The sequence below is a fragment of the Fusarium flagelliforme genome, assembly GCF_020744385.1.
Source record: "Fusarium flagelliforme strain FIESC 12 MPI-CAGE-AA-0113 chromosome Unknown B0J16scaffold_1, whole genome shotgun sequence".
Classification (NCBI taxonomy): Eukaryota; Fungi; Ascomycota; class Sordariomycetes; order Hypocreales; family Nectriaceae; genus Fusarium; species Fusarium flagelliforme.
In genome coordinates, this window is record NW_025763503.1 from 7,030,481 (window position 1) to 7,043,110 (window position 12,630).

The 12,630-nt window shown below is 49.8% G+C and overlaps 3 protein-coding genes across 3 annotated transcripts; 1 reads left to right on the top strand and 2 right to left on the bottom strand.

Annotated features, from left to right (window-relative positions):
- Positions 1 to 251: 251 nt before the first annotated feature.
- Positions 252 to 4,269, top strand: B0J16DRAFT_298165 (uncharacterized protein). Its single transcript, XM_046124482.1, has 4 exons — positions 252 to 1,013; positions 1,085 to 1,585; positions 1,642 to 3,596; positions 3,649 to 4,269. Exons 1-4 carry the CDS (start codon positions 570 to 572, stop codon positions 3,893 to 3,895), a joined length of 3,147 nt encoding a protein of 1,048 aa, XP_045990245.1. The 5' UTR covers positions 252 to 569; the 3' UTR covers positions 3,896 to 4,269.
- Positions 4,270 to 4,365: 96 nt separating this feature from the next.
- On the bottom strand, positions 4,366 to 8,080 carry B0J16DRAFT_330697 (heat shock protein 70 family). The gene is made up of 5 exons (XM_046126499.1): positions 7,582 to 8,080; positions 7,440 to 7,501; positions 7,248 to 7,279; positions 5,191 to 7,153; positions 4,366 to 5,130 (listed from the first exon to the last, which is right to left on the bottom strand). The coding sequence occupies exons 1-5, from the start codon at positions 7,592 to 7,594 to the stop codon at positions 4,849 to 4,851; spliced, it is 2,352 nt and encodes a 783-aa protein (XP_045990246.1). The 5' UTR covers positions 7,595 to 8,080; the 3' UTR covers positions 4,366 to 4,848.
- A 1,426-nt stretch (positions 8,081 to 9,506) lies between these two features.
- On the bottom strand, positions 9,507 to 12,101 carry B0J16DRAFT_392401 (nucleotide-diphospho-sugar transferase; the record flags this gene model as incomplete). Its single annotated transcript, XM_046132000.1, has 5 exons — positions 9,507 to 10,637; positions 10,722 to 11,598; positions 11,638 to 11,791; positions 11,842 to 12,008; positions 12,069 to 12,101. 5 exons carry the CDS (start codon positions 12,099 to 12,101, stop codon positions 9,673 to 9,675), a joined length of 2,196 nt encoding a protein of 731 aa, XP_045990247.1. The 3' UTR covers positions 9,507 to 9,672.
- Between the last annotated feature and the right edge of the window lie 529 nt (positions 12,102 to 12,630).

Here is a 12,630-nt window from a genome sequence, read left to right on the forward strand (position 1 = left end):
CGATTCCTGCTTTTTATTTTTTTACTGCCCCGCACTGCATCAGAGGCTGAGGCGGCTTAAAATATTGTCAACGGTGTTTCAGTTTGGAAAGAAAGATCATGATAGCGAATTTCTTTCTCTAGGAAAAATCCACTGGTCGACTATTCAAGGTTGAACAGATCAATGGCATGAACAATGTATTTTACTGTGTAAACTCTCGCCTACCAAACACCAATGATAGAAGATAGATTCGCCACAATAAACTTTGTATTGCAGTATTGGATCAGGTTGTGATGGTACAGTGGCTCCCCGCTGGATTGCCCCGCCTTAAACTTGTGCAGCGTAGTTGACCCAACCCACCTACCTTTCACACTCCAACCTGACCATCCAGGCGCTCTTCTGTGTGTGTGAAGAGAGACCAAGAGCGAGCATTTGGTTGCCTTGTTCGTTTGGCACCTTTTTTTGTATTTTAATTTTTGGGCTCAGGTAGTTCGCCTCTTCCCCAAAATTTCCAGAAATACATCTGGTTCATCCACCAGTTTCGACGACCGTATCTCGACTTTCACTTAGCCGATCAGCCAACCGCCGAGATGCCGCCCAAGAAGAAGGGAAACAAGAAGAACCAGCAAGACGACTGGGAGGCCGAGTTGGGCGAGAGCATTGCCCCGCCCGCTGCCGATACCAACGGTGCTGATGGTGACGCCAACGACGATGACGAGGGTGGTGCTGGTGGACTGATGGCTACTCTGCGCAAGAACAAAGAGAAGCGCAAGAAGAAGGGCATTACCGAGCCCGAGCCTGCCCCCGAGCCTGCTGTCGAAGAGCCCCCTGCTCAAGCACCCGCCGAGGCCAACATTGACGATGAGTTCGCCATGCCAGAGAAGAAGGGCAAGGGTGGCAAGCAGAACAAGCAGCCTGCTAAGAAGCCCGAGCCTGCTGCCGCTGGAGATGATGCCGATGGTGGTCGTATCTTGACCAAGGCCGAGAAGGAGAAATTGAAGAAGGAGCGTGAGAAGCAGCGAAAGAAGGAGCAGGTATGTGTTACTACAGATGCTTTCTAGCACTGCTCACTTGAACATATAAACCGCTAACAACTATCTGTCAGGCCGCCGCCAAGAAGAAGGGTGGCCCTGCCCCCAAGGCCGAGCCTGCAAAGCCCGAAGTTACCGAGGAGAAAGCAGAGGCTGCCCCTGCTGAGCCTACCCCGGAGCCTGAGGCTGCTGGAGGAAAGAAGAAGAAGCTCCCCGCCCATCTCGCTAAGCTTCAGAAGCAGCAGGAGGAGCTCAAGCGTCAACGTGAAGAAGCCGCTCGAGCTGATGAGGAGGCCAAGGCTCGGGCTGAGGAGGAGGATCGCCTTGCTGCCGAGGAAGAGAAAAAGCGAGAAGAAGCCAGAGCTTTGAAGAAGCAGAAGGAAAAGGAACGCATTGAGCAGCTCAAGAAGGAGGGCAAGTACATGACCAAGGCCCAAAAGGAGGAGAAAGCCAGAAATGAGCGAAAGCTCCAACAGATGTTGGCTGCTGGTATCCAAGTTGGTCCTGCTGAGGCTGCCGAAAAGAAGAGCAAGCCCGCCGATACAAAGAGAAAGAAGGGCCGTGGCCAACAGAAGGTACAAACCCACGATATGCGGACATCGATACACTAGTGCATACTAACTGTTCCCAGATCGACGAGGAGAAGGCTCTTGCTGAAGCTGCCGAACGAGCGCGCCAAGAAGCCGAAAAGGCCCTGAAGGATGCCGAAGAGAAGGCTGCTCGCGAGAAGGCCGAAGCCGATGCTAAGGCTGCCGCCGAGAAGAAGGCCGCCGAGAGCGACATCGAAGATGACTGGGAGGCTGCTGCTGCCTCTGATGGCGATGTCAAGGACAGCTGGGATGCTGACTCTGACGACGAGGAGGCTGGAAAGGAGAAGAAGAACGGCCAAGATGAGTCTGACGAGGATGAATCTGAAGAAGAATCCTCAGATGATGAAGCTGCCACAGCCGCACAGCTCGCCGAGGAGAAGCGAAAGCGAGAGGCTGCCGAGCGCCGCGAGAAGGCTCACCAGGCCGCTCTGGCTGCCCGATCCGAAGACAACCTGCGATCACCAATTTGCTGTATTCTTGGCCACGTCGATACCGGAAAGACCAAGCTCCTTGACAAGATTCGACAGACCAATGTTCAGGAGGGCGAAGCTGGTGGTATTACTCAGCAGATTGGTGCGACATACTTCCCCCTCGAAGCCATCAAGCAGAAGACAGCTGTTGTCAACCAAGACGGCAAGTTCGAGTACAAGGTTCCTGGTCTTCTTGTTATCGATACCCCTGGTCACGAGTCTTTCTCCAACCTTCGATCTCGTGGTTCTTCGCTTTGTAACATTGCTATTCTGGTCGTCGATATCATGCACGGTCTTGAGCCCCAGACTCTTGAGTCTATGCGCATGTTGAGAGAGCGCAAGACTCCTTTCATTGTCGCCCTCAACAAGATTGATCGTCTTTACGGCTGGAAGCAGGTTGCCAACAATGGTTTCCAAGACAGTCTGGCTCTCCAGAGCAAGGCTGTCCGCAACGAATTTGAGACTCGTCTAGAGAAAACAAAGGTTGCGTTTGCCGAGCAGGGTTTCAACTCTGAGCTCTTCTACCAGAACAAATCCATGTCTAAGTACGTCTCGCTTGTGCCTACTTCAGCGCACACTGGTGAGGGTGTCCCCGACATGCTGAAGCTGATTGTCCAGCTCACTCAAGAGCGCATGGTTGGTTCTCTCATGTACCTTTCCGAGGTTCAGGCTACTGTCCTCGAGGTCAAGGCCATTGAAGGTTTCGGTATGACCATCGATGTTGTTCTCTCTAACGGTATCCTTCGGGAAGGTGACCGCATTGTACTGTGTGGTACAGAGGGAGCCATCAAGACAAATATTAGGGCACTTCTCACACCAGCTCCTCTGCGAGAACTTCGTCTCAAGTCAGCATATGTCCACAACAAAGAGGTCAAGGCTGCGCTGGGTGTAAAGATCAGTGCTCCTGGCCTGGAGGGTGCCATTGCTGGTTCACGCCTGATGGTTGTTGGCCCCGATGATGATGAGGATGACATCGAGGATGAGGTCGAGTCCGATCTTGCTGTTCTGTTCAACCGTGTTGAGAAGTCTGGCCGTGGTGTCAGCGTCCAAGCCTCAACTCTGGGTTCGCTCGAGGCCCTGCTTGATTTCCTCAAGGACTGCAAGATTCCTGTTGCCAACGTTGGTATCGGACCAGTCTACAAGCGTGATGTCATGCAGTGTGGTGTCATGTTGGAGAAGGCGCCTGATTATGCCATCATGTTGTGTTTCGATGTCAAGGTCGACAAGGAAGCACAGCAGTACGCCGAGGATCAGGGCGTCAAGATCTTCACAGCTGATATCATTTACCATCTCTTCGATGCTTTCACCAAACATATGGATGAGCAGCTTGAAAAGAAGAAGGAGGAATCTAAGATGCTTGCTGTTTTCCCTTGTGTACTCAAGCCCGTCAAGGTTTTCAACAAGAACGACCCCATCGTCATTGGTGTGGATGTTACTGAGGGCCAACTCCGACTCAACTGCCCTGTTGCTGCCGTTAGAAATAACCCTACAACTGGTGCCAAGGAAGTCGTCAAGCTCGGTAGAGTGTAAGTACTCTCCTGATTCTTCTATGTCGAAACCCCTATTAATACTTCACAGTACTTCAATCGAGCGAGAGCACAAACAGATCCCTGTGTGCAAGCGAAAGGAACCTTCGGTCGCTATCAAGATCGAGATGGGTGGCTCACAACCTATGTACGGCCGTCACCTTGAAGAAGAAGAGACGCTGTACAGTTTGATTTCACGAGCCAGTATCGACACTCTTAAAGAGTACTACCGCAAGGAAGTCAGCAACGAGGAGTGGCAGCTGATCATCAAGCTCAAGCCCTTGTTCGACGTTTCATAAGCAATCGGATTTGCCAGAAGCTCTGAGCTTGGAGGTTGTGAAAGTTCTCACCATTACCGGCGCCGGGAGCCTGGCTTTGCCCTGCACTCATAGGTGTATTCCCACAGTCAAACAAAGTGGAGGCAGAGTCAAGCCAGCTCCCTATTGGGGGAGAACAGTACGAGTCCTGTACTGCATTTTGAAGGGGAAGATCGGAAAAGAAATTGCGTCCATCCTGTTTGAAGGTTATAGTTTGTAGTATTGGCTTGCATTTTCCGGAGAACAAAAATGGCCGAGGGCTCGTATGGTGAGAGGACAAAGGGTTTCTTCAACCAGCGTAGCCGTATAGAAGAAAGATTTAATCCAAATCAAAGTTGAAATTCACATTGTCGCCGTATTTGTCACTGTTTGTCTTCCTCTCCTGTGTCATTCCTTCGACACCATGGCTGTGCACACACATGCCGCACCTCGTGCTGCCTGGTCAAATAGAGGCCATAGATGATGATATATAGTTTCTATCTTAAGATTTTACCAACATACCTATGCAAATAAATACCTGTGATTGCCTAACCATAGAGCAGGATTCACAGCCGAAGCAACAAAAAGATAACATGCACTTCAAACTTGAAACTTGGCGATTGTGATTGTCTGGACACTTACAATTAAGCTCCTTGTTCAAGTCACTTTAAGACCGCCAAGAGAAGACAGATAATCAAAACATGAACCAAACTCGAGTGTATGGATCCTAGCTACTAACTTAAAAGTGTAAAAAGTGGTCTAACGTTCGGGTAACATAATATCCGTCATGATAATCCGGGCCTCCTTCTCCCAATAAAACAAAGCCGTTTGCAATCATATCGCATGTTCTATCTCTCTTCTCCTTCTGATCCTGGTGACCTTTCTTTTTTCAACATCCGTTCGTAATCCTTTTTTAACGTCATTCATATCATGCACCGCGCCCCTTTGCTCATAATTTACTGGGGGTCGGCTGTGCCTTCAGTCTCCTGTTGCGGAGCATCGGCATCCTTCATCTCTTGGTCGGGGTTGGCCTTCTCGGCCTCTGCAGCCTTGCGAGCATCCTCCTCAGCCTTCTTCGCAGCCCGTTCGGTTTCGGCTTTCTCCAGAGCAGCTTGTCGCTCGGACTCGACTTTCTCAAAGTGGCGCTGGACAATGGGACCGGCCATAGCACGAATCTCGTCGATCTTGGCAACGTACACACCCTTAGTGGTATCCTCGCCCTCCTCGTACAGCCAATCCTACAATTCAAGTTAGAATCATTCCCTCAACATATAATCATGGTGCAGTCTTAAACATACCTCGGTGGCCTCAAGCTTAGCCTTGATAGTCTCCTTCTCCTCATCGCTGGCGAACTCAGAGTACTGCTCGTCAAGCTTGGCACGAAGGTCGTAGATGTAGGCCTCGAGCTCGTTCTTCTTCTCTTCGGTGTCGGCGACAAGCTTATCTTCCATGACCATGGCAGACTCCTTCTCGAGGAGGGCGGCCTTGGTAGAGTCGTCCAACGAAGCACTACCGGTGGAGATGGGCAGGTCACCCTTTCGGACCTGCTTCTTCACCTTGCGGGTCTTCTTGGGGGCATCCTTATCGGTTTCCATGGCCTTCGGGAAAATTTTTGTTAGCGTTCGGGGTTCATAAATCGAAGGTTCCAAATCTTCAGCGACAGCAGTGGCAAAACGAGAAAAGATGGGGTTATCATCGTCGAGGCGTTGACGCTTCGCAGGATAGGCACGACTATCATCTCCAACAGACGAAGATGATGACGATACAGTTGCCGTATCCTCAGAACAAACAGAAAAACTAGATGCCATTGGCGGCGCAGGCAAACTCACATCGGGGTCCTCAATTTCCTCCTCAACCTCTTCCTCCTCGACATAGTAGCCGGTCTCGACGTTCAGGACACCGTGAATGTTGACACGGGCCTTCAGCTTGCAGATCATGAAGTCGTCCTTACCATCAGCCTTGACGTTCTTGACGGAGAAGCGGCCGATCCAAGGGTTGGTCTTGCCGGGGAGTAGCTCGGGCTGGGCGTATCGAGCCTCGAGATCGAAGGGCTGCTTTCGGTAGAATGTGAGAATCTTAGTGGAGGGCATAACATTGCCCTTGTTGAAGACAGTCAGGCTAGTGTCCTCATCAGGAATATCAGGGGCCTTCTCCCAGCCAAACTCGATGGGGTAGCTGATGATGTCCTGGACAGAGAAGTCTCGGACACGGAAAACTGGGGAAAGGATGGCACAGCTGAAAGCGGAACCACGGGCAAGAGCCTCGTCGGCGTTAAGAGTGAAAGATAGAGGCTTGCCACCGAAGAAAGCCTGGATGCGCTCCTTGAGAGCAGGGACACGAGAGCCACCACCAACAACCTCAATAACGTCGATGTCGTCCTTGGTAAGCTTGGCCTGAGAAAGAGCCTCCTCGAGGGGAACGTGAGTTCGCTCGAGAAGGGGCTCGATCATAGCCTCAAACTCCTGTCGGCTGATCATGGCGGAAGCGTCGATATCGTTCATGAGCGACTCGATGTTGACGGGGGCCTGCTGGTTGGCGGACAGAATCTTCTTGGTCTTCTCGGCGGCGGCGATGGTACGGGCGAGGGCACGGCCGTGAGTCATGATGTCGACCTTGTATTTGCCCTTGAACTCCTTGGCGAGGTGCTCGACAAGAGCGCGGTCGAAGTCTCGGCCACCAAAGTCCTTGTCCCATGTAGTAGCCTTCACAGCGAGCTCACCCTTCTTGAACTCAACGATCGAGACAGTGTAGCTGCTGTGGCCGATGTCGACGAAGCAGACTCGGCGAGGCTTCTCCTCGGGAGCGGGCAGGTCGAGCTTTGTGATACCCCAACCAAGAGCGGCAGCAGTGCCGTCGTTGATGAGGCGCAGGACGCGGAGTCCAGCAATCTCGGCAGCATCAATAAGAGCGCGGCGCTGGACATCAGTGAACCAAGGAGGAACACTCATGCAAACATCTTGAACAGGTAGCTTGAGCTCGGCACCGGCGGTGTGCTTGATCTTGCTCAAGTACATGCCAACCAACTGGGTAGCTGTGAACTTCTCCTTCTTGCCAAGGTAGTTAACCTCAGCACCGACCTGGCCGTTAACATCGACCAGAGGAGCGGTAACATATTGCTGCTCAATCTGAATGTCGGTATCGTTGAATGCTCGGCCAGCAAGTCGCTTCAGAGAGCTGACGGTGTTCTTGAGGTTGGAGATCTCTTGGGTCTTGGCGGCCTCACCGAGGTAACGAGACTTGGGTCCGAATCCTACCAAAGAACTGTGAAGTTGTTAGTATAAAATCTTGGACAACCATGGTGGGGTTGCTTGACTGCGCGACAAGCGACGCGGTCAAGCAAAAGGAGATGACATACGGAGTTGCGCGGTTTGAGACTTCATTGGTGACCTAAACAAGACAAACAGAGTCAGCAACAAGCTTCAGCAGTATTGTCTATCTATCTCATCGAGGGTATACGAGCAGGGCGGTGGTCGACGAGTATGGAGGGGTAGGGCGGTCGGTTGAGATAGACAGATAGCGGGGGAATAGACAATGCGGGTATACGCACAACGTCGACGCCACGGTTTCGGGCGATGGCAATGACGGTCTTGAGGGTTCCGAAATCGATTCCTATAAGCAAATATCAGTTTGTTGTCCTGTAGCGACGTTTATTCATACAGCAGCAACGGGCTGGCTGAAAGGTAACTTACCAACGACACTCATGATTTCGACTGGTGGGGTTTGCCCCGAGACACGATATTAAGGTAAAATGAGAAGAGGGGGGATATAACTGAGCGATTCGAAAGATAGCTCAGAAAGGGAAAAGGAAAAGGGATCGCAAAGAGGCGGAATATAGAGAGAAGATCGTGAGAATATGGAGGGGAAGAGTAAGGTAAGGTCGACTTGGTTGGGCGGCGGTTGGTTGTTTATGGCCCGTCCTTGGTCCGCTGGGTCAATTTTTTTTTTGGTGGAGGGGCAGCGAATGGGGGATGCCGCCTACGTACTGAAGGTACAGAACTGAAATTTTCAAACGGCACCCTTCTTTTCAGTGGGTTTCCCACCTTTCACAGGGTTCGAGTACTCGGTACCTGCGGGTCTAAGCGCTACACACTGAGTAATAGCGTACAGCGATGATGTAAGTGAAGTACAGATTACTTTCTGGCTGCGATTCGACTCTTGTTTTAAGTTGTTTCTAGAAGATGCGAAGTTCCTTCTTTTTAGCAAGAAGAGAGAGACCAGACTTGAATGTTCTACTCGCGACTTATATATTCGTGATAATGGTCTAACTAGCAACAACAAAGGACAACACAATATCTTTGTGCCAGGATGCTGTGGTCACGTTGAACCGTCCACAATGGACTTGGTCGACCCTAGAAACGACGATAGATTTCTGTGCGATTCTGTCACCAAAGAATGTACCTTTCTGGGTTAAGGTACTTTGTCTGCTGTACTGTATCTACTCCAAGGTGTAGTACCTAAGCTAGGTGAGCTTCCTGTACGCAATCAATTGCCTTATAGTGGATGTCAGGGATTTACCCCACTACCCTTTACCCACTACTGTACTGTATGGTACAGTGTTGTACTGAACAGGAAAAACGCAAGGCACCAACCAGCCTCGAAACGTTGATACCCTTGACCTGAACGTGTCCAGTCAAGGTTGAACGAGGCGAGGCTATAAGGATAGGTATCCTGGGTAAGTCCGTAAATACACGTACTGTAGGTCACGGAAAGAAGAAAAAATAGTTGCCCCTCCCCCGCTAGGTATTCCGTCACTCCATTGCAAAGGTGAGGCAACTCAATGCTAGAAAACCCCTCTAGCGTCTCTGATAAGTTAAGTTAGTGAGATAAAGAGCGTTGCCACAATGGGACATTCAATATGGCATTATTTTTGCCATCTATCTATCCTAGCCTAGGTCCATGTACATACAGCTAAACAAACAATTGACAATATTGCAGTCTTTCTTATTCTTCCTTTTCAGTCTCTTTCCTGAAGATAAAAGAAATTTCGAGATGATGAACCTGCTTTAGAGTCGGGCTCAATCCTCCGCGCATCCATGACTAAGAGCAACCCAGCCTTCAAGATTTGCATGATCTTGACACAGCCAAAACAAACCATGCCAAGATGTTAAAAAGCCACCCAATATCATGCATTTTCTACTCCGCCGGCTTGTTTTGTACTAGAAATCTTTTTCAGGTGACCGACAGGCTCACCGACAAAATACGTGTGTCCTACCAGTATCTCCAAACTAGGTACTGTATATAATAAGGGCGCCTCAAAACTCCGGTATCTTGACGGATATAAGAATGATACAGCACGTTGTATAATGCCCATCTCGAGATGCGTGGATTACAGTAGTACTTCAGATCCATGTTCAATAATACTGTACGCAAGTAGCGCCGAAGTCGCTCAAGAGTACTACCTGACTCGACCCTGGTCAGGTCGTTTTGCATCCCTTCCTTCATCTTCATGTTCAACCCACGAGCTTTTATGTGTTGTCATGGCCCCGGCGGCTCCAGAATTGCGGGGTAGATTGTGGTCACTGTGGGCATGATGATGTCGGATCGACAAGCACGGGCTGTATGTTGTCGAGATAGCTTCATTTTCCTTACTGACTGCGGCCGAGACTACACTATCAGAAGCCAAACTCGTGCACCCAGAGCATGAGCATAAGATCAGCATTCTTAGAAGTTGAGCTTCTGGATGATAAAATAAATGCCTCCGTTATTTTGACAGGTAATTTGAGCATAGCTAACATAGAATACTATTTCAACCACCAGCAACCCGTGTTGCTTACCTTGTCTTAGCGACTTCCTCTCGGTTTCCCTTTTGCCATACGACTAGCAAAGGATAGGTTTCTGTCGTGTCTCGACCGTTCAGTGTCTGATCCTGTGCCTTCAGAGTATCTCTGAATGCCATCACTTCGACGGCCACTGACGACAGCATTAATGGCACTTATGCCACCCAAGATAACGTCATTCATGCTTGCCGATTGTCCTTGAGGAAAAGCTGGGAGCTCGTTTGCTTGGACGTAGGCACCTGTCGTGTCGTCGTTTCCAGAAACTCGACTCTGCATCCGTTGCGCAAGTTGATACTTCCGAAGATTCTCTTCATTCATCAAAAGCTTCATCCGTCGTGGTGTACCAACCCCCAGGCCGGCATCTCGAACCGACGGGATACTATCCAACGACTCGCGATCACTGAAGAAATCTCCAGCTACTCCTTTACCTTTCTCGACATCCACAGCGCTTGTATCGATCTCGTCCGGATGGGCATACGTTCCCAATGCAGTTTTTTGACGTGCCGAGAACTTTCCGTCGATCTTGTCAGGTGGACGTACCACGCTTCTTGACCGACTGTGTTCGCTTGTTGTAGTCGACTCACGGTTCGAGGCAACCTTACGTGCTTCGTGTGCCGCCTTGAAAGTCTCGGGGACGACGTTTAACTCGTCTCCTTGTTTCTCAGCCTGTTCAACCGCCTCTCTTGCTGTTGTATGACTGTCCGCTGCTGCAGCATCGGCTCGCGGCCCTCCCCATGTTCGCTGCCCTGCTGTGAAGATCCCGTACACCATGTAATACCAGTTGTAAAACGGGTTGAGAATGAACATGAGCGGGTATAGCCAGATCTTGAAACGCCGCAGCTTGGCCCCAAAATAGAGCATCAACATCCAGTTGAGGCCAAGAGAGACGGCCATGAATCCTACCGGGAGGTCATCCACTTTCTTTACTGTGGTCATCAAAGCCAATACCATGATGAAGAAGAGTAGAGCTGTTGTACGTATAGTATTCTGCATGAATCGGACCAGTATAAGTATAGGATATCGTTTCCACAAACGCCAATCGGTAAGCATACAAACTTCGTTCGTTATAAAACCGAGAAACCATCGGCGCCGCTGCTTAATCAGGGACCGAGTTGTCTGGACAGCCTCTGTCTTGCAGAATGCCGATGTGCACATCTGGATCTGGTGCCTTTTCTTGGCACCGATCATGAAGAGATGTGTCAACCAGCGGTCCTCTCCAAGATGGCATTTGGCGAAGTCAAACAGATCCTCACACTGTTCTGTCTTGTCCACAAAGTAGTATTTGGCCATTCTTCGGAAAGCCGAAAAGCGCAGCATGGTCAGCGCTCCTGGCAAACAAGTAACAGAGCCACAACCGGACTCAACTGTCCGCTCAAACAGCTGCCCATGAATATACTCCATATCCTGTAGTAGAGTGATAATGCTGTGTCTCTTTGTCGTCGAGGTGATGACGCCTGTCATAGCCAGCATCTCTCTAGTATTACCGGGACTGAGCTCCATATCGTAGACAAAGTTTTGCAAACATACTTTGTCCAATATGCAGTCAGAGTCGATAAAAAGGATGAAGAGGTTATCGTTTCTCTTAAGATACTCTTCATATACTCGGTCGATAAGTTTGAAAGTCACTTTTTGACAGTGACGCTTCCCTCCGTGTGGGAAACGGGAGATAGTCACACGTGCAGATCGGTACTTAACGTCGATACTTCTAGGATATGACTCTCTTGTCAACGTTACGCCCAGCTGACGGATGGTGTTGAGATATAGGTCGTCTTCGTCTTCTCCGTCGAATGATAGAAAAACATGAATACATGCCGGAGGGTAATCGCAGTCGACAACTGAGTTGATAGCTTTGATGAGGACTTCTGGCTCTTCCCGATAGCAGGGCATAACGATGACGACTTTGGGCGCCGTGACATCGTCTAGAACCTGCTTTATTCGCTTCGTTCGCCCGAGTTGGTTTGTCACGACTTGGTAAATGCAAAACAGCCATGGCACCGTCAAGAGGATGGCAAAGGCCCAAAAGGCGAACCACTGTAGGAATGACACCATCTTGTCTGGCCAGAGTCTTGTAATTGTATCGGGAAGGGGTAGTGTGACTACCATGATTGGAAGGAATATAACTCTATTATCAAGATTAACGATGCTCGCTTTGAATACAAAGACGAATATTACCGTAGAAGAACAAAGGCAGTTCCGACGACAATGCACAGTACATTGATAGACCAGTGTTCTGACTTTTGAAAGACCTTGACGAGGCAGTAAACAAAGGCTGCAAGCCATAAGAACCACTCGAGACATGCCATCAGGAGAACAACACCCATTATGCTGGTGTAGATAATCTGACCGAGGTAGATAAGCTTTTTTGCATCCATTTGGTCGCCTGCTTCAAGTCAACTTACATTCTCCGGAGGCCAGTCGTCCAGCACTGCCATGGTTGGGTTTCGCAACAACACTCTTTGGTATGATCGGACACTGTAGTCACCTGCCTATCGTCTAGGAGCGACGGCGAGAATCTGGAGAGTATGTATTTCTCTAGCCATCGGAGGACGATAAGACAGTTAATCCAGGCAGAGTGCTCAGAAAAGGGACGGGACGTCTCCTGAGACGGTATCTTGCGGGGGCTTCCAGCGGGCACCCGCTAGATATGACGAGTACTAGATCAACGGGACGATGGAAAAGAGAAATCATTTAGGTAATTGCTTGGGTGACACAAATAATATGAACCGCGGTCCTGTAAGGAAGGTAGACTCATATCTTCGGTCAAGATTGTCCAAAACTTGATAAGGGGAAGGTGTACTGGATCGAGACGTAGCAAAGCAAGAGAAAAAGAAGCAGAAAGAGAAAGATTACTTCCATTTAGGTACATTCGGTCAACGACAGTTGGAAATACCTTGGTACCTAGCTACTGCCGAATCTATCATCACAGTCCGCTGGATCACGGTTACACGATGTTTTATATCT